At 39.9% G+C, this 21,745-nt stretch overlaps 9 protein-coding genes, 1 long non-coding RNA gene and 1 other non-coding gene across 13 annotated transcripts; 4 read left to right on the forward strand and 7 right to left on the reverse strand.

The window, feature by feature from the left end:
* Positions 1–19: 19 nt before the first annotated feature.
* Positions 20–5,416, reverse strand: LOC123472505 (rho-related protein racB-like). 3 transcript variants are annotated; one of them, XM_045174099.1, is made up of 8 exons: positions 5,356–5,416; positions 5,213–5,288; positions 1,409–1,530; positions 1,026–1,303; positions 837–973; positions 655–772; positions 551–597; positions 20–495 (listed from the first exon to the last, which is right to left on the reverse strand). In XM_045174099.1, exons 4-8 carry the CDS (start codon positions 1,132–1,134, stop codon positions 418–420), a joined length of 489 nt encoding a protein of 162 aa, XP_045030034.1. In that variant the 5' UTR covers positions 1,135–1,303; positions 1,409–1,530; positions 5,213–5,288; positions 5,356–5,416; the 3' UTR covers positions 20–417. The 3 variants fall into 3 exon arrangements, with proteins under 3 accessions (XP_045030034.1, XP_045030031.1, XP_045030033.1); XM_045174096.1 differs by having other exon boundaries at positions 22–464; XM_045174098.1 differs by having other exon boundaries at positions 23–464; positions 837–951; positions 1,022–1,303.
* On the forward strand, positions 2,114–3,199 carry LOC123472507 (ras-like GTP-binding protein RhoL). The gene is made up of 5 exons (XM_045174104.1): positions 2,114–2,242; positions 2,397–2,511; positions 2,596–2,713; positions 2,781–2,827; positions 2,896–3,199. The coding sequence occupies exons 1-5, from the start codon at positions 2,127–2,129 to the stop codon at positions 3,052–3,054; spliced, it is 555 nt and encodes a 184-aa protein (XP_045030039.1). The 5' UTR covers positions 2,114–2,126; the 3' UTR covers positions 3,055–3,199.
* Positions 3,467–4,746, forward strand: LOC123472509 (ras-like GTP-binding protein RhoL). Its single transcript, XM_045174108.1, has 5 exons — positions 3,467–3,820; positions 3,973–4,087; positions 4,175–4,292; positions 4,353–4,402; positions 4,463–4,746. Exons 1-5 carry the CDS (start codon positions 3,705–3,707, stop codon positions 4,547–4,549), a joined length of 486 nt encoding a protein of 161 aa, XP_045030043.1. The 5' UTR covers positions 3,467–3,704; the 3' UTR covers positions 4,550–4,746.
* On the reverse strand, positions 5,326–8,772 carry LOC116923394 (protein IWS1 homolog). Its single transcript, XM_032929850.2, is given in 12 exon segments — positions 5,326–5,534; positions 5,608–5,719; positions 5,787–5,904; positions 6,503–6,665; positions 6,735–6,947; positions 7,028–7,122; positions 7,125–7,171; positions 7,234–7,606; positions 7,672–7,803; positions 7,881–8,117; positions 8,179–8,323; positions 8,659–8,772. Coding segments are annotated over 11 exon segments (1,758 nt in total). The 5' UTR covers positions 8,321–8,323; positions 8,659–8,772; the 3' UTR covers positions 5,326–5,408.
* Positions 6,015–6,174, reverse strand: LOC123469527. The gene has a single exon (XR_006642752.1). It is a non-coding gene; the product is annotated as a U12 minor spliceosomal RNA (small nuclear RNA).
* A 146-nt stretch (positions 8,773–8,918) lies between the features above and the next one.
* Positions 8,919–9,831, forward strand: LOC123469350 (transcription initiation factor TFIID subunit 9-like; the record flags this gene model as incomplete). Its single annotated transcript, XM_045168159.1, is given in 4 exon segments — positions 8,919–9,036; positions 9,097–9,233; positions 9,301–9,336; positions 9,338–9,831. Coding segments are annotated over 4 exon segments (696 nt in total), but the record flags the coding sequence as incomplete, so codon positions are not given.
* Positions 9,832–9,871: 40 nt separating this feature from the next.
* LOC123472466 (G patch domain-containing protein 8-like) lies at positions 9,872–15,670 on the reverse strand. Its single transcript, XM_045174048.1, is given in 20 exon segments — positions 9,872–10,297; positions 10,300–10,701; positions 10,755–11,133; positions 11,195–11,310; positions 11,444–11,808; positions 11,879–12,025; positions 12,098–12,191; positions 12,253–12,338; positions 12,424–12,607; positions 12,677–13,236; positions 13,371–13,493; positions 14,168–14,359; positions 14,422–14,571; positions 14,638–14,846; positions 14,927–15,052; positions 15,112–15,162; positions 15,164–15,189; positions 15,318–15,442; positions 15,506–15,583; positions 15,585–15,670. Coding segments are annotated over 20 exon segments (3,591 nt in total). The 5' UTR covers positions 15,656–15,670; the 3' UTR covers positions 9,872–10,190.
* Positions 15,671–16,320: 650 nt separating this feature from the next.
* Positions 16,321–18,001, reverse strand: LOC123472494 (protoporphyrinogen oxidase-like). The gene is given in 5 exon segments (XM_045174085.1): positions 16,321–16,626; positions 16,683–17,142; positions 17,207–17,300; positions 17,302–17,891; positions 17,894–18,001. Coding segments are annotated over 5 exon segments (1,428 nt in total). The 5' UTR covers positions 18,000–18,001; the 3' UTR covers positions 16,321–16,448.
* Positions 18,002–18,490: 489 nt separating this feature from the next.
* LOC116923544 lies at positions 18,491–19,313 on the forward strand. Its single transcript, XR_004394564.2, has 4 exons — positions 18,491–18,662; positions 18,767–18,845; positions 18,953–19,135; positions 19,203–19,313. It is a non-coding gene; the product is annotated as an uncharacterized LOC116923544 (long non-coding RNA).
* LOC116923484 (DNA replication complex GINS protein PSF1) lies at positions 18,713–19,779 on the reverse strand (the record flags this gene model as incomplete). The annotated part of the gene is given in 4 exon segments (XM_032929971.2): positions 18,713–19,151; positions 19,208–19,285; positions 19,347–19,411; positions 19,476–19,779. Coding segments are annotated over 4 exon segments (483 nt in total). The 3' UTR covers positions 18,713–18,883.
* Positions 19,780–20,089: 310 nt separating this feature from the next.
* Positions 20,090–21,740, reverse strand: LOC123472503 (solute carrier family 35 member F5-like). Its single transcript, XM_045174093.1, is given in 5 exon segments — positions 20,090–20,586; positions 20,654–20,890; positions 21,212–21,371; positions 21,430–21,574; positions 21,576–21,740. Coding segments are annotated over 5 exon segments (786 nt in total). The 3' UTR covers positions 20,090–20,507.
* Between the last annotated feature and the right edge of the window lie 5 nt (positions 21,741–21,745).

The following is a 21,745-nucleotide window of genomic DNA, read 5'->3' on the forward strand; positions in this document are numbered from 1 at the left end:
ATCCATAATAATAATAAAATTGAACGCTGATTTCGAAAAAAGTTATTGGTTTTTTCGTTGTTTCACATTTCTAGTCATCTGGTACAGCACAATCACCCCACCAATGCCACCTGGTATCCACTGGGCCATAGCACTTCTTGACACTAGAGGCTAGAACCCCGTGGAATTCACGGGGCTAGATTTTACCTTATTATTAGATTTTTATGCCATACATTTACAAGTTTAACTGAGCAATGTAAGCCAAGGAATACGCCAAATGAACTCTAGCTACAGTGCTGCCCTCGGATGATCTTCTCCAAAAGCATTTCTTAAAGAATGACGCATAGTTTTTTACGTTGTCCCAAGGCAGTTTCAGCCGCCCTCGTAAAGACTTCTATTACGTTGGTTCCATTCAAAGCTGAACATTCGACAAAGTAGCTAGCTCCGATTTGCTTTGCGATACGACACCCATTCTGATAGGAAATCTGTAATATTATCAATTTTCGTTCCAGGGGGCTTTTTAAGAATTGTAAAAAAAGTCATAAAGTTTTTTTTAAATGTTAATACTCACAAAGACGCCCTCGCTTTCTGATGCATGTCTCATGTCCACTTTTGTACCTTAAACGAACAAAGACATCAACTCAATTCGTCGAATGGAAATAAAGGATTGCTTACCGACGAGGATGAACGGGGCATTGGGATAATGCTGGGTTAATTCGGGAATCCATTTAGCTGTCAAGTTGGTAAAAGAATTTTGACAGTTGACAGCGTAACAAACCACAAAAACGTCTGTCTATATGCATCATCGGTGTGAATCGGTAAGTATCAATTTTCAAAATTTGTAACGTCCATCTTACATTAGGATATGACAACACGCGTAGTCTGTCAAAGTCTTCCTGCCCGGCTGTATCCCAAATGTTCAGTACATACGTTTTACCATCAATATTAATATTTGTGAAGATCTGGTCCAACCTGTAAAAGTAAAAAAATGTAACTAAAAATCAATAACTGTAGGAAATCTTTTATGGTAGTATATACTAACACACTGGGGACGTATTCACGTGGAAAAGAGTGATGGACGAAGACGCTGCAAAGGCTCGTTTTTCCAACTGCCCCATCACCAACCAGCAGTACCTTAATGGAACGTTTTGCCATTTTCTTCTGTGTACGCAGTTCCAGGACGTCCTACTTAGCAAGATCGAACAAGCAGTTCAAATCGTAGCAAAGTTTGATATCGGTATGCCACACCATCGATACGTCTGTTGACGCTTACAGCTTCAAGAAAATTAAATACAACGGCCTGTGTGCTGCACTGCTTACTCTCCTTAAAGGAAAACCACAAAATAAGATTAATTTCAGTACGTCATGTTATAGTACTTCCGCATTTCGTAAATCTAAAACTACCATAGTTTGAATCATCAATCGTTACCTGCATGATCGTTGTTTTTCCTTGGTTACAGTTTACTCCAAAATCTTCTCGTAGTTCGTATATCAGAGCTTTCACTTCGAGCTAAAATTCCATATCTCCTACTGAAGCTTGAACCCTCCGACCTATAGTATCAACCCGAAGAATGCCCAGTAGGATCGAATTTAACATTTCTTGTTTTGCATTGTTAGCCCATCAACTTTTGAAACCAAATTCATTTTCACGAGAAAGCCTGGTGTGATATTACATCGGGGAATACGCATTCTATGTCAATGACGGTGTGTTATATGACAAGCTCCACCCGCTTTACCTAACTTCGCCCTTGGGTGAACCGTTTGCTTCATCAAACATCCTGCTTCGTCATACACAATGATACATGGTGGTTTTGCTTATCAAATAGTGCTTATCTCAACATTCCGCCTCCCGCCTCATTGATGCGCCCATATCCCTTCACAGTTCGCCGTTGTGAGACGTTAACGACATTTAAAGTGTGTTTCTCTCTGACGTCTAAAGACTAAACGTTAGATTTTTTTTCTGGCTTTTCTTTTTGACTCTGCCATAAGCACGCCAATTCGGAAAGGCGTAAAGTACCGTTGTGGTTTTTTGTCATACCAAACAATCTTTTCCGTCCGGATTTTCTTGCGCTTTGTTTAATGTGAGTGTTTAACTGGTAAACCCCTGATCCGGTTTCAACGACAGTAACTCTCCAGTTTTGACGACGATGAACCGGGATCGGCCATTAAAGATAACAGTTGTCGGTGACGGTACTGTGGGCAAAACTTGCATTCTCATTGTATACACCAAGAATATATTCCCTGTGCAATATGTTCCAACTGTGTAAGTTACAAAAACTTAGCAAAAGACTTACTCATTGAATTTCCCTTTTGGTCATACAAAAAAATTACGTAAAGATGCCATTATCGTGAGATAAGAAGGAAAGTATACTATGGCAATAAAATTATGCTTAACGAATGGGATTTTTCCTGATTAGATTCGACAACTTTTCGGACACCATTGAAGTAGACGGAAAATCGTACAATGTTTCTCTTTGGGATACTGCTGGCCAGGAAGACTACGAAAGACTGCGCATTCTCTCCTATCCTAATGTATTATTTCAGAACAGCATCTCTTATTGGCTGTGCTCTATACAAGACAAAATTAAAGGCAATAATGAAATATCTCTTTAAAAGACCGACGTGTTCCTATTGTGCTACGCTGTCAATAATCGGACGTCATTTAACCATGTCTCAACCAAATGGGTCCCAGAATTGAGGCATCACTGTCCTCATGCACCCATCGTCGTTGTTGGTACACTAGTAACACAGATGAAATTTTAACTGCTATGGAACTGTTTCTATACTTCGAATATCTTTAGGAGCAAAAATGGATGTCCGGAAAGAGGAATCGACTAACGAGGACTGTGTAACGAGTTTGAATTACTTTATACAGTACACCTCTTACAATTTCCAACGTTTTGGTTTACTTTGAAGGTTTCTTATGCTGAAGGTCTCAAGATGAGCAAGAAAATTGGCGTGTTCCTCGAGTGCTCCGCCAAAACGGGGGAGAATTTGAGACTGGTCTTCCAACAGGCCGTTCGGGCAGCTCTAAACAAACCAAAACCTAAAATGAGAAATTGCAGTCTGCTCTAATCCGACGATGTGCAGGCGAAATAACAGACAAATTCACGCAGAGTTAACCGGTCAAATAATAGATAAATATATTTCAATTCCAAATTTGTCCAACTTTTTGTGGCACTCTCTGATTGACTTTGCATTACAGTTGTTAAGAAAAATTGAGCTTCGTATAGTTCAGCTAAGTTGAAGTTTAATTAGCACAAGGTGCTCCCAACAGCAACGGAAAAGAAGACAAAAAAACAAAAGAATTTCAAAAAGTATTCTGAGCTACATTCTTGAATTCGTTTGTTCTTCTTGGATAACCTTTTATTTGTAGTTTTTGGATCTAAAATAAGCTTTCGTGGTTGTTTTTGCCTTTAAATGACGATTTCTGACGTTACAATTAAGAAAAATAACAACCTTTTTGGTGAAGAGGGATTTGGGTTTGTGGCCGGAAAACCGTAAATTGATACCAAGATCATTTCGTCACTAACTCAGCTGTTCTATTATCTACCAACGGCGGATATTTCTAGTCACATTGGGCGTAGTCAATTGACAATTTCACGACTCTTAACTTTGTTCAACAATCGGGTTGTGAGACTTTTACTTGTTCCCTCAAGAAACTAGCGAATTTTTTAACTTTTTCCCGGAATATTACCCCAATAAAGTTTTTAGATCCTACCGAAATGAATCGAGTTCGGCCGATAAAGATTACTGTCGTCGGGGACGGTATGGTGGGGAAAACGTGCATTCTCATTGTGTATACGAAGAAAGAATTTCCTGAGTTACACGTTCCGACCGTGTAAGTTTGATCTGGAAATTTGGTACACAATCTAGAGTGAATTTACGATCTTTTTCTAAGTGGAAACGATGGCGTAGTTGACGAAGACTAGAGCAAAAAATAAAAATTGCCTGTCATGATCGTAGTAAAATTAAAACATTACTCTGTTCAAGGTTTGACAACTATTCCGGTACGATCGAAGTTGATGGATATCCTTATAACATTTCACTGTGGGACACAGCCGGCCAGGAAGAATATAAAAATCTTCGCATCCTTTCCTATCCTAATGTAAGTCAGCTTTTTTAAACACTTTACTGTATCAATTACTCTGGAGTGAATCAAAAGGCATTAAATGACAGCTAATTGTTTTCGAAGACGGACGTGTTCTTACTTTGCTACGCAGTTAGCCATCGGCCTTCTTTTGAAAACATTGTACAAAAGTGGATCCCTGAGCTGAAGCACTACTGTCCTCACACATCCATCATCCTTGTCGGTATAAAAACATAAGTCAGTCGGAATACGATAGGGTTCTTTATCATTCAAATTTCTGTAGGAACGAAGGCGGACATCCGGAAAGACCATGGATCGACTAATACACAATGTGTATGGTTCAACATTTTTCTTTTTGTTTAATTGATTTGAACAATTTTCTTATCTTCAAAGGTAACTACATTTGAGGGTAGAGAATTGAGCAAGAAGTTCCAGATCAATGGTTTTTACGAATGCTCGGCAAAAACAGGGAAAATTTAGTACAAATTTTCGAAGAGGCCATCCGAATTGCTATAAATAAACCGAAACAAAAGCCGTCCAGGTGTGACCTTCTCTAAATCATCAAACATAAGTCAACTACCTACGGAGAAGATCATTATACCCGGAACGGAATAAACGGAAACACAAAAGGAAGGACAAGGAAAGTAAAAAGAGAATAAAAAAAAATCCTTGATTAATAATAACTGCAAATTACCGTTAAAATCGCACCTGGCTTATGATAAATAAAAATGTCTTAAATCAACCTTAGTCAGCGTTGCGTTGCGACAGAACTTTTCAGTGGTATACGCTGAGACCAACATTGATTAGTGAACAAATTTGCAGTAATGTAGACTTTAAAAAACGTCGGAAGTTAAACATTTTTTCGCAGAGATCTACTCCAGTGTGCGGCAAATCTAAACTACGACCGGCTTTTCTCGTAAAAATAGACACAATAACCGAGATTGATCAGCACAATTCACAACATGCCGTAAAAACGAAGTGGTGTTGTGACTTGTGAGATGGTAGCTTCGCAAATTTCACCGTTTCTCGTGGTTATTAAAAAAAGGGTCACTAAGCTAACACGGTCTAACAACATCGACTTTGTTATGTGCTTTTGCTAGACATGCTCTTAAAAGTAAGGTTAAATAATTCTAAATGACTTACTGCTATTAGAATCAACTGAGAAAGAATCTGCAATCCAAAGGTGCACGATGCGCGATACCAGACAACCACATTCAACCTGAAGTGAAGTAAATTAACGAAAATGAAAACTTTTGTTTCATTAACTTGACCGAATGTATTCATACAAACTAGTGAAAAGACGCATAACACTTCTGTATTTGTCAGCTTACGTGGATCCTTATAAATTCATCTTACGGCCTTCAATACTTAGGATAGCATTGTTAGGTCCTTTGCTCTTCCCACCTTTCATCCGGCTGTATTCTTGAATTCGTTTTTCCATCTTGGACAACGTTTTCTTCGACGTCTATTGGATTAGAGAACGCAACATTATCTGGATGATAATTTACTAAAGCAAAAATAAACGTGATTGTTCTTACTCTTGACATGTCGACTTCTGAAGTCCATTTGGGACGGACAACGTAATCTTTAGTGGACGGTTGCGGTACCCGTGCTCTCGGCACCCAATTGGGGTCTCCAGGTCGTACAGATCTAGTGCCAATTTCACAATCTAATAATCTAAACATGATCATAGAATAATATCTTGTAATTGTATTACGTTTCTTCCTCTTGCATGGCTTTCGAGATGTCCTTTGATGCCGCAGTTTCAGCGGCTTGCTGACGTACCTTAGGCAGTTGCTCTAAGTCTCTTTGCTCTCGCTCTTCCCGGCTCAAAGCTGTCATGTAAAAAACACACAAATATTAGTGCATAAAAAGTTCAATACTAACCAGATCAACAATACACATAATAATCCATTCTAATTAATTTCTTAAGAGGTTGAGGCAAATCGTAAACACCTGAGTATTGAGCACTCGCAAAGTAGGCGAGCACTCACCCAGGGACGACCTATACCTCTCCAAAGATTAGCACCGTATGCACGAGGCTTACGTATGTAGCCAAGCGTCACCAAGGCTTATTATTTTCCTTACTCATTAGTTTAAGGCACAAAATTGTATAGCTTTCCCTCTGAACTTGTACTTTTCCGTTTGCAAAACTACGATGGTAATGTCTGCGTCATAATTTGCAAAATTTTAAAAAGACGTTGCAAGTAACGTAAACGAAACGAGGGGCAACGCAGACCTTAGCATGAACAGAACAAAGTTCATTTTTAATTAGTAGGTGAAACCGTACCATTCGGAAATAAGAAATAAAAGTAAGCGTTTTTCTTGCATTATTTGTACGTATGTACCAATACCGCAACAGGTATGAAAAAAACCCTACCCCTCCCCGAGAAAATTTTGCGGTTGCCAAATTGACAATAAATTTCACATTACCTTTAAAATCCGTCGTTAGGTTGAAAATCGGTCGAGCCCATTCGCTGATGAGTCTGCCAGCCTTTTCCTTGTTCTCCTTGGTTTCTTTGGGATGCTTACACAGGTACATTACTGCCTTGCCAATACCGGACTGTTTCAGCGCCCCTTGATCCAGAGGTGGAAACTAGGAATAAATAACAGGCAAAATACTTTAAGAATTCATTATCATCAGAAAAAAGTATACGATTTTTACTTCTTGCAGCATTGTGAGAATTTGCTCTCGGATTTTTAGTGCCGGAAGACTGCGATCCGGCATTGGGGCAAGCCAATCCGTCAACACGTTTAATATATTGTGCTCGATGAATGCCATCTGTAAGTCGTGTTTCCGTAGCTGTGCAATAACGGTCGGAAGAAGAGAGATTTTCTTTGTTGCAGGCTTTCGAACTTTGTTGAATTCTCGATCCTCCTTCAAGCGAATAGTTTTAGAATGTCAGCAAGCCAAAAACGATTTTCACCAACTAAGATAATCAAGCAAAGATATATTACCTCCGAGGCGACTTTCATCTGTTGAATCATATGAGCAATCAAGTCATCGTTATCGTTGATGATATCGACGTCTTTGCGTTTGCGCTTCCTTTTTCATCCTTTTTACGAGCCATCATAAGATCAAAATCCGAAACAAACTCAGCCCTATTTAAGTGAGTGTTAGATTAAGACAAAGATTTTCGGCGAATATGTTGGATGACTCTTACCTTTGATCATCTTGATTATCTGAATCACTGTCTTGCTCCCTGTCAGAAACCTTTTGGGCTGGCAGCTCACTGTCATCCTTTTTCGGAGCTTCGTCACCAGAATCACCAAACACATCTTCCAATGCTTTTTTGTCTTTTTCGTTTCGGACACTACCTTCTTCGTCGCTTGAATCTCCAGCTGGGCGAGCAATACGCGACTTGCTTTTTCCCTTCTTTTTGGAGTTTCCAGGACCGTCGGAATCACTGCCACTTCTACTGCCTAGCTTACGCTTACGAGAGCCAGCTCCTCTACTGTTCACGCTCGAAGCCGATGATGATCTGGATCGGGAGGATCCTGATCTTGATCTAGACCTTGAACCTTTAGATCTTGAGCCTTCAACGAGTAATTTTCACATTGATGAAATAGGTTCAATAGAAATCTCAAACATCAATCCTTACGAGAGCGTGATTTCGAACGGCTACTGGACCTCGAGCGAGAGCCAGATCTTGAACGTGATTTAGATGATCGACGTGAAGAGCGAGATCTCGAACGGGAGGAACGAGAACCTGACCTCGATCTTGATCTAGATACTAGAGAATTCGTTAAGACGGAATGATTGTTATAGTAAGAACGGTATTTGTTCCTCGTCAGAATTGTTTACGAATACCTTTCCGAGATATTGATTTGGAGCGACTTCGGGATCTTGAAACGGAACGCGATTTAGAGCGTGACTTCGACGAACGACGTGACGAACGTGAGCCGGATCTAGAACGAGATCCAGACTTTGACCTTGGCAAGGAAGGAGATCTTGATCTTGAATGGGATTTAGAAGGTGATGGTGAGCGACTCCTGGAGGCTTTTTTCAAATGAGGTGATTGAGATGCACCATCATCTTTTGCATTGCCTATGATTCAAGGTAATTCTACATATGGTAAGCACAGAGCATAAATGAGTTAAATACCTACCAGAATTATCAGTCTCATCCTCTAGTCTTTTCTTTTCTGTTGGCATTGAATCGTTTCCATCATTTCCCAAGCCTTCATCTTTAGAGTTCTCTTCTGCAGCATTCTTAGTATTAGAGTCAGATGTATCTACAGAGTTTTCCATACCCTAAAAAGATTTCAAATGGAAATAAGAAATCTGAATTTCGAACATACCTACTGTTGTTCATGATTTAATTGTCCATGATGACATAAATGACCAAAACAGAGTTCTAGTTCTAATTTTAGTTTTAGTTTTTTTAATCCGGTGGCAGAGTGATTGGACGCGAATAAGTAACTGTTGTTCATGATTTAATTGTCCATGATGACATAAATGACCAAAACAGAGTTCTAGTTCTAATTTTAGTTTTAGTTTTTTTTATCCGGTGGCAGAGTGATTGGACGCGAATAAGTAACTGTAGTTCCTTCTCAAAGCCTAGAAACTAATTATGATGTCTAGCTTACCGTAGTTATGACTGATCGAAGGTAAATGCCAAGTTAAAATTACGAAACAGAAAAATGAAGACGAAACTTGACAAACTTCGGCAATGCCCCCAAACAACTTCGCATTGAGCAAAAACGCCTCACATGGACACTAGGTGGGGATGTTGGCTTGACAGTTAGTAACTGGTAACAAAAGTCATAAACAACAACTTCGAAATAATCTCAGGATAATTCTCGTAAACCAGGCGTATCGAAGCCTTTTACGTAAAATAATTTAACTGAATAATCATGTCTACAAAATCCCTCGTGATGCCCAAGTAATTCAAGCTATACTAAAGGATATGGGCATCATTGAATACGAACCTCGCGTGATCAATCAACTGTTAGAATTCATATACCGTATGTTTGGAATAAGGTCTTTTTAATAATTTAATTTAAACATTGTATGCTATTTGAAAGGGTATGTAACTACTGTTCTTGATGATGCTAAGGCATACGCAAACCATGCCAAGAAAAAGGGCATAGATTTGGATGATGTCAAACTTGCTGTCTCAATGCAAATGGAGCAATCATTCACCTCACCACCACCACGTGAAGTAACACTGAATTACATTATTGCTATTATGTTTGATTGCAACAGTGAAGTTTTTGCTTTTAATTTAGATTCTCGTGGAAGTTGCAAGGTCAAAAAATAGCATACCCTTTACCCTCTGTCAAACCCCATTGTGGCATTCGTCTGCCACCTGACTGCCATTGCCTTGCTGCATGCAACTATAAGTTAAAGACGATTAAGAAAACATTACCAAAATCATCCATGGCTCTCAGTGGATCAACTCCGGGGTCGCGAATGGGAATGCTTGGTGCTGGAAGAGCTGTGCATCGACCAAGTTCACCTGCCGTTCGCGTTACTACTATTAATGCAGGAACCCCAAGTACTCCTCGTCCTTTGGTGAAGATTAACACCGGTTCTACAAGTACTCCTGCCAATGTTCCCAAGATTCAGATCGCCTTTCCGGCGCAGCCCAATCAGCCAGCAGAGAAAATGGATATGGATGCTCGTGGAGTAAAACGTGAAAGAGAAGATGATGATTACGACGCTGCGTAGAAATTCTGTTATTCGTCTGGTTTCACATTTCAATGAAATTCTTCTAAGCGTGGTTTATGATAAGACTAATAAATAAGTTAACATCATAATATCATCGTCAGTTCACCTTATTCTAACTGAAAACGAAGATTTGCATTCCTCGTGTAATATGCATACCAGACGTACATAAGCAAAATGATTAACTTGAAAATTAACCGGCTTACACATTTGACAAGCAAATGAGTCTCGATGGACAAACGATCAAAGGAACACAATGGAACGACTGACGAGGCAAAAATCAGCTTGGTTTGATAATAAAAATTTTAGGTTGAAAACTGCTAGGCAGAATTGATCATGTTGAACTTATAAAGGGAAGGGCGGATTGTTAAAATGTATGAGAAAAGTAGTGAGGGAATTCCATGTGCTCGTCGAACTTCTCAGTATTAACCGCTGCAAATGTAAACAGCAATTATTCGCAACCAGGTGGTACTAGGTCTTCATCGTCGTCACCACCTCCTCCATCATCCCATTTACTTCCTACTTTACGACGCTCAGATTGGGTGGATGCAGCTAGCGTGATCGAGGGGCAGGAACAGGACCAGGTTTCTCATCACGAACTGGACTTCTTTGCTGCATATCTCTTTCTCTACTTTGGCGTTCATTTCGATGCTGTTCCTGATCATTGCGACCGTGTGGGCTAGTATCCCTAGTATCCCTAGTTTCCCTATTATCCCTATTATCCCTAGCATCTCTAGCATCTCTAGTATCTCTACCATCCCGATCTCTGCCACGATAGTTGTCCTGGCGGCTGCGAGATCGGCTGCGGGATGGACTTCGACTGACACTTCGACTGTAGCTGCGTGAGCGGCTGCGAGATCGGGATCGACTGCGACTTCGGCTACGCGAATAGGATCGTTGCATTTGCTGTTGCCAATAACCGCCTCTATTACGGCCTCGATGGCGGCGATTATCGTATCCACCTACAAATCGTTACATCATTACATACTCAAATTTCCAAAATAGAAATTAATACCTTGATTGTTGTTGTTGTGATACGGTCGGTTATTGTAGGGCCGATTGTTATAGCCTCCACGGTTATTGTTATAGTTGTTATTCCATCCACGACCACGGTTCTGGAATCCACCACCGCGTTGTGGATAGCGCCCACCTCGATGATGATAATTTTGGTTCGGATGGCGATTTCCCCCACGATAACGCTGATTCTGGTGGCGTCTATCGCCAGAATGGGATCGCGATCGTCTGCGACGGTACGACCCAGAACGGGATCGAGAACGAGAACCAGATCGCGAACCTGACCTTCCACGACTGCGGCTTCGGGATTGGCTACGAGAGCGACGGCGCTGAGAACGCGAACGAGACCGACTACCTCCGCGCTCTTTGTCTTGATTAATCTGCAAGGTATTTTCGCATATCAAAATGCGATCTGAATATTTCGCTCATAAATTTACACACCTCTGACTGAGTTTGCTCATTGGCTTTTGGCGGGCTAACCGGTTTCGGCGCAGCTTGACGAGGGCCAGGACCAAACAATCCAAAAGACTGAATTTTGAAAGAGACTTTGTCCTCCCCTGATAAAATAAATAGTTTTAAATTGTAGGTATGTCGAGAGAAGAAAAAAAAAAAGGGAAAAAAAAAACAAACAAGACACAAGCAAACGGAAAGGAATAAAATAAAAAATAAAATCTGAATTACTGAAGTCACCTGGCGGAAGTTCCTCTTCCTGTTCAACGGGTGCTAGCTGAGGCAGAGGAGCCCTTTTTTCCTCTTTCATGTATACCATACGACTTTCTTCCACTTCGGGTTCATCATCTCCACGTCCCAATTTCACTTTCAGAGCCATTGGTCTCCATTTTCCAGGATAGTCGTCATCATCACCGGAGTTGCCTCCAGCTTGTGCAGACATAGCCGCGGCTCCTGGTGTAGGCACGTAAGACGGGGGTGGAACGGGCTCGGGTTTTAAATTCAATTTCGAATCATTTCCACGCAATAAACCGGCAGCTGCCGCAAGATCTTCAAGGGCTTTCTTAGCCTTTCGTTTTTTCCTCTCCAGTTCGGAATCCGATGAACTAAAAACAGCGTATTGCGTTACAATAAAATGAAAACATGACGGTATCTCTAATGGGAAAGTCCATTTACCTGCCCGAAGATGTAGAAGAATCGCTAGAATTGGAGGAATGCCTCTTACGTTTCTTCTTCTTCTTTGAGGTCTCCTTAGCTGTTAGCTTATTATAAACAGCACTAAGTTTTGCCTCTAGCTCACCAAGTTCATCCAATCCAGACAAGCTACAGAGAGAAAAAAAATAGATAAAAAATGAATGACATAACCGAGCTTTACATTTAACATGATCAACTCACTTGGGAGAAAGTTGTTTATCGGAATCTTCATCTTCAGAGCCCTTCTTTTTCTTCTTGTGCTTTTTCTCCTTATTTTTATCACGTTTACCATCCTCTGAAAAATAAATTTTCAAGTTAATTCAGATTCTTGTATTAAATTAGGAGACCATAATTACTTTTTTTCTTATCTTTGCTACGATCTTTCTTTTTCTTCTTCTTTTTATCTTTCTCTTTCTCCTCTTTCTTATCTCCATCTTTACCTCTGTTAATAAAATTTTGAATAAGAAAAAGTTTAATCAACGGGTTCTGAAAGCGCGATAACCACTAGTCAATAAGAATCTTTTTACCCTTTACCGACGCGCTGCAAAAACAATTCCACTTTTTTCTCATACTCTTCATTGAGAGCTGTTCGCTGGATGAAACTCTGAACTTCCTTCTCGTAGCCAACAGTTTGACCTGGAACACCAGACGCGCCACCAGAAGAAGCATACCCGGCAAATGTTGGCGGTGGCGGATTTCCACCGAGTGAACCTAAATAAATGTTCATGAGAAATGTTTAGGTAAACAGTTCCAGCTAACCATAAAGTACATGTCACTAACCAAAAGCAGGTGGCGGTACAGGATGTGGCTGAGTTGAAATTGACGGGTATTCTGTTGATGGGTAAAACGAGGCTGCTTGATTTATGGGTCCTGCCTGCCCAGCATCACCAGCTGAAGTGGCACTGTTTGATGGGTTCAATTGAGCCATTTTCTTACTGAAAGGTGAAAGCGAAGGCTCGCGTTTGGACTTTTTCGAACGTCGAGATTTCTTGGATCGTGAACGACCTCGAGATGAATCTGAACCAGATGAAGAAAAACGACTGGAGGACGAACTTCCACTTTTCGAGCTACTACTGCTGCTTCCACGCTTTCCTCGTTTACGATGTCGACGTGATTTGCGCCCCTCTTCTTTCTGTCCAGTTTCTTCCGTAGCCTTACCCGTTGTTGCTTTAACGGCAGACCCGTTTTCCATATCCAGAAAATCAATGTTGAAGTTAGGCCGCTGGCGATTCTTAGACAAGCGTTGAAGTGAAGAACGAGCTTCGGTATGATTAGGATTGATACTCAGGCATTTCTGGTAAAGTTGAACTGCCGTATCTAGATTCTTTTCATCCTCATACCTTAAACAAAAATAAATGAATAAATTATCCTTGCATATTTAATTGTTTTTTAAGAAATTTCGAAAATCTATAAACATTAAAGAAGTTTCTAAAATCCGACCAAAAGACTACAAAGGAAAAAAAATTTTCCTTACTGTTTAGCGTACGCGACAAGCGTCTCCGATAGATAGTTAGTTGCGTTCGCATGATTGGGGCGTTCGCTCAGTGCTGCTTCGAAATCAGTTATAGCTTTGTCATAGCTCCCTCTATTAGCGTACCTGTTAAAAAATTTCAATAAATGAAGGGAAAAGGGTGAAAACTGATACTCTTCAGAAATCCAGCATTGAGTTCTGGAACCATTAAAGTAAAGTAATGAAGATTAAGCCGTTAATCATAACAACAAAGGGACATGAAGCGATGCTGGAGTGGACGACCGAAAGTTCACAGCTTATCACACAACTCTTCATCAATTCCATGTTGAAAATGAGGCAACAAACATCATAACTGTTTCGTCATGGTTTGGAACAAAGCCCCGAAGTTCACTAAATATCTTGATCGTTATTCACTTTTGTCTTTATATCACCTGATAGTCTTGGCTAGGCGAGGAATAGAATGTTTCGTTAGGATGTAAATCATGAAATACGACGGATACTGACACACGCTTCGTTCAATTTCAGGTGGTTCCAGTCTCAACGAAAGCTGAACCTGTTTGTTCTCTTTATCTCTCTCCCTTTCGATTTATACAAAGGAACATAATTTCCATTGATGGATTTTTGGGCAAAAAATTTTACAACGGTCGCAGCTTGGATTTTAAATACGGTAGAAACAAAGATTTACCCTGTGCATGGTAATGATAACGTAGATTAATTGACGTCATTCCCAATAAAACAGAATATTTATGTATAAATAAGTATAGCTATGCCACAAACCCTAAATGAAAAAGACGACTTACAGAGCGCCTCGTGCCACCAATCCCTCGATATTAACTGCGTCGATGTGTAGAGCTTTGTTCAGACATTGAAACGCCTCAGTTTCTAGTCCAGCTTTGAAGTATTTGATGCCTTCAGCCACGCTTTTAGTAGCCCATTTGCTATTTTGACTCCTACGAAGTTCATCTGCATAATCACTCCCTTCGACTGGGGCACTGCATTAAAATGGAGAAATTAATTAAATTGCGGAAACGTTCGGCGAAACTTAAAGCATTACTTCAATCCTTTTAAGAATGAATCTGAAGCAGCAGAAGACAGATCTAATCCAAGCGAGTTGGACAAATGTTCAATCGCGCTAGGATTACGGAAGGTCCGGTTACTCTGCAAGCATTCCTCGTATGACTTCCCAGTGAGATCAACCATGGTTCTACATTTTCCGGTAAATTACGTATTAAGCTTAAATCCAAAATAAAGAAGAAAGTGATTTACTAACTTGTAAGATTTTGGTAAATCCTCCTTAGTAATAACACCAAGTTGTAAGTCAGACTGTTCAGCTGATTGGTGCAATCCTTTCATCCCACAATTAAGTTTCTCATTATCAGCATTAATGTCTAACACTTCACAGCGGATCAGATCTCCAGTGTTAAACGCGCCATCTTTGCGGTCAGAAGCTGCATTAAATTGATCTGGATGGACAGAGCCCTAGGAGAGAGGAAAAATCGTGTTCAACCACCTATCTTTTTACGCCAAAAACCTAGCTTTTTCGATTTCAAAAATCATACCTTTATAGCTAGTTCCCGAACGTCTCGCAATATCGTAGTTCCCTCGGTTGCAACTACACGAAACACGAGGCCATGGAAAGTCTTTTGTTGGACCTGGCCAATCAGGACATCCCCAACTTTGATGGACTATTGGAAAGAGTTTCCCATAAAGTCTCACAAATGTAACTATTATAATGCAAACTTACATGAAAAAAGTTTGTTCGTGCTTCGTTTTTGTCAAAGTGGCAAAATGACTCAGAGAGGGGGCATCAATGGGAAGAAATCTAGAAAGATTAGATTATACACTAATTAAAAAATGATCTCACAATTTCATGGCCTTCATCCTCAAGGGTACATCTGGTTTCTAAATTCACAGCTAAAAATATAAGAAATGAAAATTCAAAAGAATTGCCTTCATCTTGCAATTTCGATCCACAACAGACAGTGTCTTTAGGCTTTTTTTCTGCCTTGTACAACTGATGAGCTTTGTCCACAATGAACTGATGCAACCTTATCCTTTTTCCACGTTCTTGAAACCTGAAAACGCAGATTCAACAATCATCAATATAATAAAGACAACAGCTGTTGTTGTAAACATACCCTAGATCTTTGGAGCGATTTTGATAAACTTGGTAATCAATATCTCTCGATGACACAACTTGCAGGAAGCAACTCCCGTTCATTTTCCCAAAGCTTTGTCAATTGCTGACCATGGAAGTTAAGTGTTTGAACAACCAATTCAGGATCCATGATGCCTGAATGTGGTAAGAGTCAAATAAATCTGGAAAGAAGAAAGCAGAATGAGTGGTAAATATTTAAACATGCTCCCTAATGTAGCAACACAAGCTTGAAGTAAAATGACGGTAGGGTTTCCGTACGAGATAAGGTTATAAAGTATAATATACTCTGAAGGAAAAATTACCTTATTCGTCTGACGATTAGATTATTTGTTAAAATTTGACAAAGCTAAAAAAAAACGACAGCGTCACAAATACCAGACAGATAGGACGCAGAGGAAACGCAGTTCTGAAACAAAAATCAATCGGGCGGATGTTGATGCTACGTTGCCGCTTGGTTTTATTCTTACAGATGTCATTTGTTTTTCTTAATCACCGCCAAGTTTGAAGTTTGAAGGACTTCTTGTCTATCGTTAGCATCGAATTTGTACTTTTACAGAATATCCGAGTTTGATTGTTCCACATTGATGCATTACTTACTAGATTTATATAAAGGCTTCTTTAGAATAAACCTAGTTGTTTTAGCTTTGTACACACGCAAATGTTGGCAATTGGCATTTAAGTGAGTGGTGGAATCTTAATTAGATATGTGTTTTACCCATAATAAGGCCAATAAAACTTTGGTTTTCGCCTTGCATATGGATCACGGATAGCGTATAACAAGACTTAGGATACACGTTTTATAATGGACTGTATAAGTGTATATTCATGTGATCAATAACTACTTGATTGACAAATTAGGCAGGAATTTCTACTTCCAGTCATACAGTGCATTGCACTACATAAAGCTCCCGTTATGAAAGTGTCTAAATCTTGAGCTTGGTAGCCAACTGTTCGACCGCTTTAGTTGCATTGTGAATGCAGTCATTGACTGAGACTCCGTCGAAAGAAGCACCGATTAAAACAAGGCCTAGTCGGTTATCGTCGACATACCGGCGAATTTTCTCCACCCGATCGCAATGGCCGACAATGTATTGCGGAATACTGAACACAATAGTCAAAATTAAAGATGACTTCTCAGATTATAATACATGTCTTACCATTGTCGTAGAATGTGAACTTGGGCACGAGCTGGCGGATCGCTAATACCGAGTACCGATTGCAATTGTCCAAGAGCTATTTTTAACAATGCTTCTTCGTTTACATGGTCACCAAATAAGCTTTTAAACCATTTTCCACCCATCATCGCGGTTAGTATAGTTCGATCGCCTTGAGGAAAACTGCATGTATCATAGACCACCCCTAGTAGCGGTGAGTTTTGAGACGAGGGCACTAGAAAACCGAATGCATCATGGTCCAACCGTTGACCAGTCCATTCCAAATTGACTAGTCCCACCGTGACGGAATCAATAGATTTAAGTAATTTGGCCAAGGTAGGATGGGCCTTTTCTACTAATTCAGATAATTTGAATGATGGCAACGCACTAATCACATTGCAACAATGCAGTTCTTCTTCGCCGGATCGCACTACAAGACTACCGTCTTTTCGAACTTCTAGATCTGGCAATATTTATGATTAATACAACATCTAAAAGGAAGTTGATTCTGTCTAATCTAAATTTACCTGTGCAGGGAGATTCAACATATAATTCTACACCAGCGTTTGTAACTTTTTCAACTAGACTTTCTGGGAGGGACTGTAAGCCTCCTTGCAAACTCCCACACTGGCCACCGCTCCAACTGAGCTTTTTTCCTAAATCCGAAACATGGTACGTGGGGGTGGAGGTTTTCATGCTGATTGGTCAGTAAACCAAACGTTATACGGCCATATTTTTGCTCAGCCTCCTTAAGCGATTTCAGCAAGAACTTTACACTGATCTCCTTGGCATCACCAGCGCACACCCCGCGCACCAATGGGTCAATGGCAAATTCTGCTATGTCCGGTCCAAGACGACGTGAAACGAAATCAAACATAGATTCGTCATCTTTGGAACTTTTGCTTGTAAAGAGGTCACGGAGACCAGCTGCAAGTAAGGGTTTGTAGAAAGGGGGGGTGGTTTTGAACAAAGCAGATAACTGCGTCGGTAATCGGATTAGTTTAGAATCAACGTAAACGTAACGATTAAGAGAAGAGGGATGGCCATAGGGAACATTAATAACTTGTTCTTGAAGTCCAAGTTCCTGTACAAGATTTAATGTGGTTATTCCTGACTCTCCAACAGGTCTTAGTGTTCGTGGACCATGTTCGTACACAACACCGTCTTCATTCCTGCTGCTATGTATCCAACCTCCTAAACGACTGGCTGCTTGAAAAGTACAATACGCTTGGGGGCAGGATGAATTTGGGATAACTTGTATGCTGCTGCTAAGCCACTTATACCACCACCAAGGATTGCCACTGTTCCTGAAGAACCCATTTCTAGAACAAACCAATATTGTCAGAAAGTAATATAAATTGCTCAAGTTGACTAGGTAATAAAAACACACTTGGAAGCATTTTGAAAAATTAAATGGCCAAATCTCAAATGTAATTTAGAACTGTATGTAAATAATTATTATAATATCCTTTAGTTATTATAAAATCAGATAAAATATTAAAAATGGGAATAGATTTAAGAATTTGAAGTTTGAAAAGCAAAATAGGAACTTAGGAAAACTGCTTGCATAGAGCATACCTACTATTTAAGAACAACGTGCTGAAGCAAATGATCACGATGAAGTGTTATTTCCGATGTCTTACAATCTAGATAACCCTCCACGTGAGTTCATAATGTCATCAAACGAGAGATAGCCCGTTTGTTTATTTTTTTGTTTTTTTTTTGTTTTTAGGGGCGCTGAAGAATCCCTCTGGTGGCCAGATCCGTTTGTTTATAAATAGGAATCAGATACGCCGGCTGTCGAATATTATTCAAACCCCCTCTATTGGATTTTTAACGCGGTTTTTACGGTTGCATACCTGCAATTTTTGCTGTGATGGTTTAATAAGTAGGCTATGGATTTTTTTTTGCAAAGTTTCTACAAGATTTATTATACGAGATTCAAAACATCTCATTAACAAATACACGGTACAAATTATTTAGGTAATGGTTGGTTTCGTCCAAAAAAAAAAAAAAACGAAAAAAAAAAAAACTATTTTACTGGCTTATTTTTATACTGCCCTGTACAATGTTTATTCTTAACTCAGATACATTGATAACATCACGAAACATGCTCAAGTATTCCTTGTGCGATAAGCAACTCACACTGGACACGAGGCAATAAGTGTAAGCTATTTTTCTTCAATACAACAATATCCCCATCCTCAGGTTTCAAACTCCCCAAATTCAGTGATGCATTTAACCTGTACATACAAGTTCTTTGGTGGTTTCAGGTTCTGAGTGAGATCAAGTGAATAACTACCTTCACCTATAGATTTCATATATGCTGCAAGGGATTTGTTGTATTTCATGAAGAACTGAGCTTCAGGCTCACAGATGTTTGCCTTTATATCTGCAGGAAGGACTGAACCAAAATGCCAGCGATGTTCTTTTATTCTTTCAAGTCTGTTATAAAGGTAGGCCATCAAACACCTAAAACAATATGTAATAAACTGATAATAATAAATATTTTCATTTTCCAAGTTTACCTCTTATTTCTTTCTAGAGCACAGTGCCGAATATGCACTGAAGTAATGTATTCTGACTCCCCTGCTACAGCAGAGCTCCTGGAGAAATACATTATTATTCACCTTCTTTCTTCATTTGATTTCTTTCATATGAGCTTACGCATCTCTTTGATTTTCTTCAAACAAAGCTCTCATCTCCTCCAGTACCTGGCGAACTCCATCTTCCTGCCAGAAAGTCGGTTAGAAACAGGAAATAAATGTTTTCAGAGGATAAAAGAAGTTGGGTTACGTTGAAGGGTGGAAGAAAGTCTTTTGCTCTTTCGAGTTCCTGTATGAGCTCAACTCCTTTTTGAGCGAACATTTTGACGTAACGATGATTCCTTCAACCATCACTTTATAAACAAAAAAAAGGACGGCGACTTTGGCGGGAACAGGGATTACTTAATTCTCATGGCCCATCGCACCACAACAAAGCTAAATTTTTAGCAGCGATTGGCTCCGTACAGGTTGCTAGCGCCACCGGTGGCTGAAAGATGCACACAGTTGCAGAAAACCAGAAATGCAGACAGCCAGACACTTCTGTCACTGCCTCACTGTATTTAAAGTTTTAAACCAACAAATATTGACTCTAATGCTTTTTTATTTGATTTTAATAATTTGTGCAGAAATATTTTTATAACTTCCTTGTTCAATCTTCAAACGAGGCTCCATCCATAGTAGCAGGAATGCTGTCCCGAATCGACACAAAAGCGTTTTGTTTTCTAAGATGGCTGATAACACAACGTTGTGAATAGTATAACCAATTTCTTTAAACAAACCGTGCGTACGAACCTTACGTAACTGTTAATATCAGGCAACCCTAATCCAAAAATATGGAGTAAAGATCTTGAAACTCAGAGTAAATTATTATGTCAATTTAGGTTATATATTTAAGTTGTCGCGCCAAAACCTCCGTGCTAGATTTTTTTCCTTGTGGAAGTGGGAAAATATTTTCTAACGGACAAGAATGAACAAATGCAATTCTTTGAAGATCGCTTATAGGACTGTGATTTCTTCATGTGCCAAACACAGAACATGCTATAATATATGAAACAAAGTAGTTAGTCACAATGTATCATCGGGATACTTGTCCAGTATTTTTCTCTGAAGCAACCGAACAATGACGCCCGAAGGGAACGTGTCAGTCGAGAATATCTATATATCTCTTATAGAAGGTAAGTCATTGGGACAAACGATTCAAATGCGTGAGCATAACAAATGGATGGCGAGAATTGACTAGGTTGCTTGATAACGGGTCAAGCGGAAGAAGCGTGGAATGTCACTATTCTGAAGACAATTCGGGTTGTTCTATTAGGGATTCGCGCTGTTCTCCGTCGTCAGTATCGTTCATAAACCGGTTTCTATCAACGAAAATCCAAGATCTTTGAATGACCAACGGAATGAAAAATTGAAATACAAAGAATTTACCTATTGCGTGAACGGCAAGAATCAATGATGCGGTTGAGTAGCTGAGCAACGGGGTCCCACTCTTCCCAGTGAGACAAAAGCGTGACAGCAAAGAAGGTGAGAAACATCGGAATGGAACCGATGTAGAACAAGAATGGATAGGAAATGTGTTTGACCGCCACATCAGCCAGCATCGACAGAGGGATAGTCAGACTCATGGCCAATGTGGCAATTAGCGATGACGTCAGAAAGCAGCCCCTAAAATTTTGATAACTTTAAGTAAATTTCTACAGCCTCCCGTTTAATTTTCTTCTATGCGAAACTTTGAACACATCCTTTTGGCCGAAGACGACGCACAGTGTTGGCCTAAACAGCATTTTTGAAATAGTATTGAATATTTTTCGAGCTCTTCCTCATACTATGCCTAACAGGCTAGCACTATGCGGAAAAAGTTTCGTTTCCTTGTGTCTCAAAGATAATCATAGAAGAAAATTACAAGCATGATTGTACGTGAGCAAGTGAATTAAACGCGAAGTATCAGACATTCTATTCTATGTATGCTACTAGGAACACTTTTACCATAGCCATAGAAACTCCGAGAGAACGGTGCCAATAAGTCCGTTCAACGCAATGTACAACCACTGCTGCTGTGTTGGCCATACAAATATTTCCAGTTTGGTAGCATGGAGGATGAAGAAGGATGGCCACATCACGATAGTGTTTATAAGTCCAACGAAGCCTGCGAAGTTAAAACAAATTCACTTATCGCTCTAACAACTTTTCTAGTCAATAAATACCGAAAAACATTGGAATGCTCATTTTATCTTCGTGGTCAACACGACGTTTTAATAGCACCAGGTAGGCGGCATAGCACATGGAGCCAGCTAAAGCCCATCCTGCACCCACAGGAATAGACTTTTCTACCTTTAAATCCGACAGGCCTAACTAGAACAACTCCAGCTATACTGAAAACAACTGCGATGAACTTCGTGAGTGTAAACCTATCACTCGAACCCGACGGTAGGCAAGCAGCAAGCATTAAAGTAAACAGACTGCTACTTGATGAAAGCACATTCACGAGGCCAGCTTCTGTATGGGACAATGCCATGGTAG

This window comes from Daphnia magna, linkage group LG1, assembly GCF_020631705.1.
Source record: "Daphnia magna isolate NIES linkage group LG1, ASM2063170v1.1, whole genome shotgun sequence".
NCBI lineage: Eukaryota > Metazoa > Arthropoda > Branchiopoda > Diplostraca > Daphniidae > Daphnia > Daphnia magna.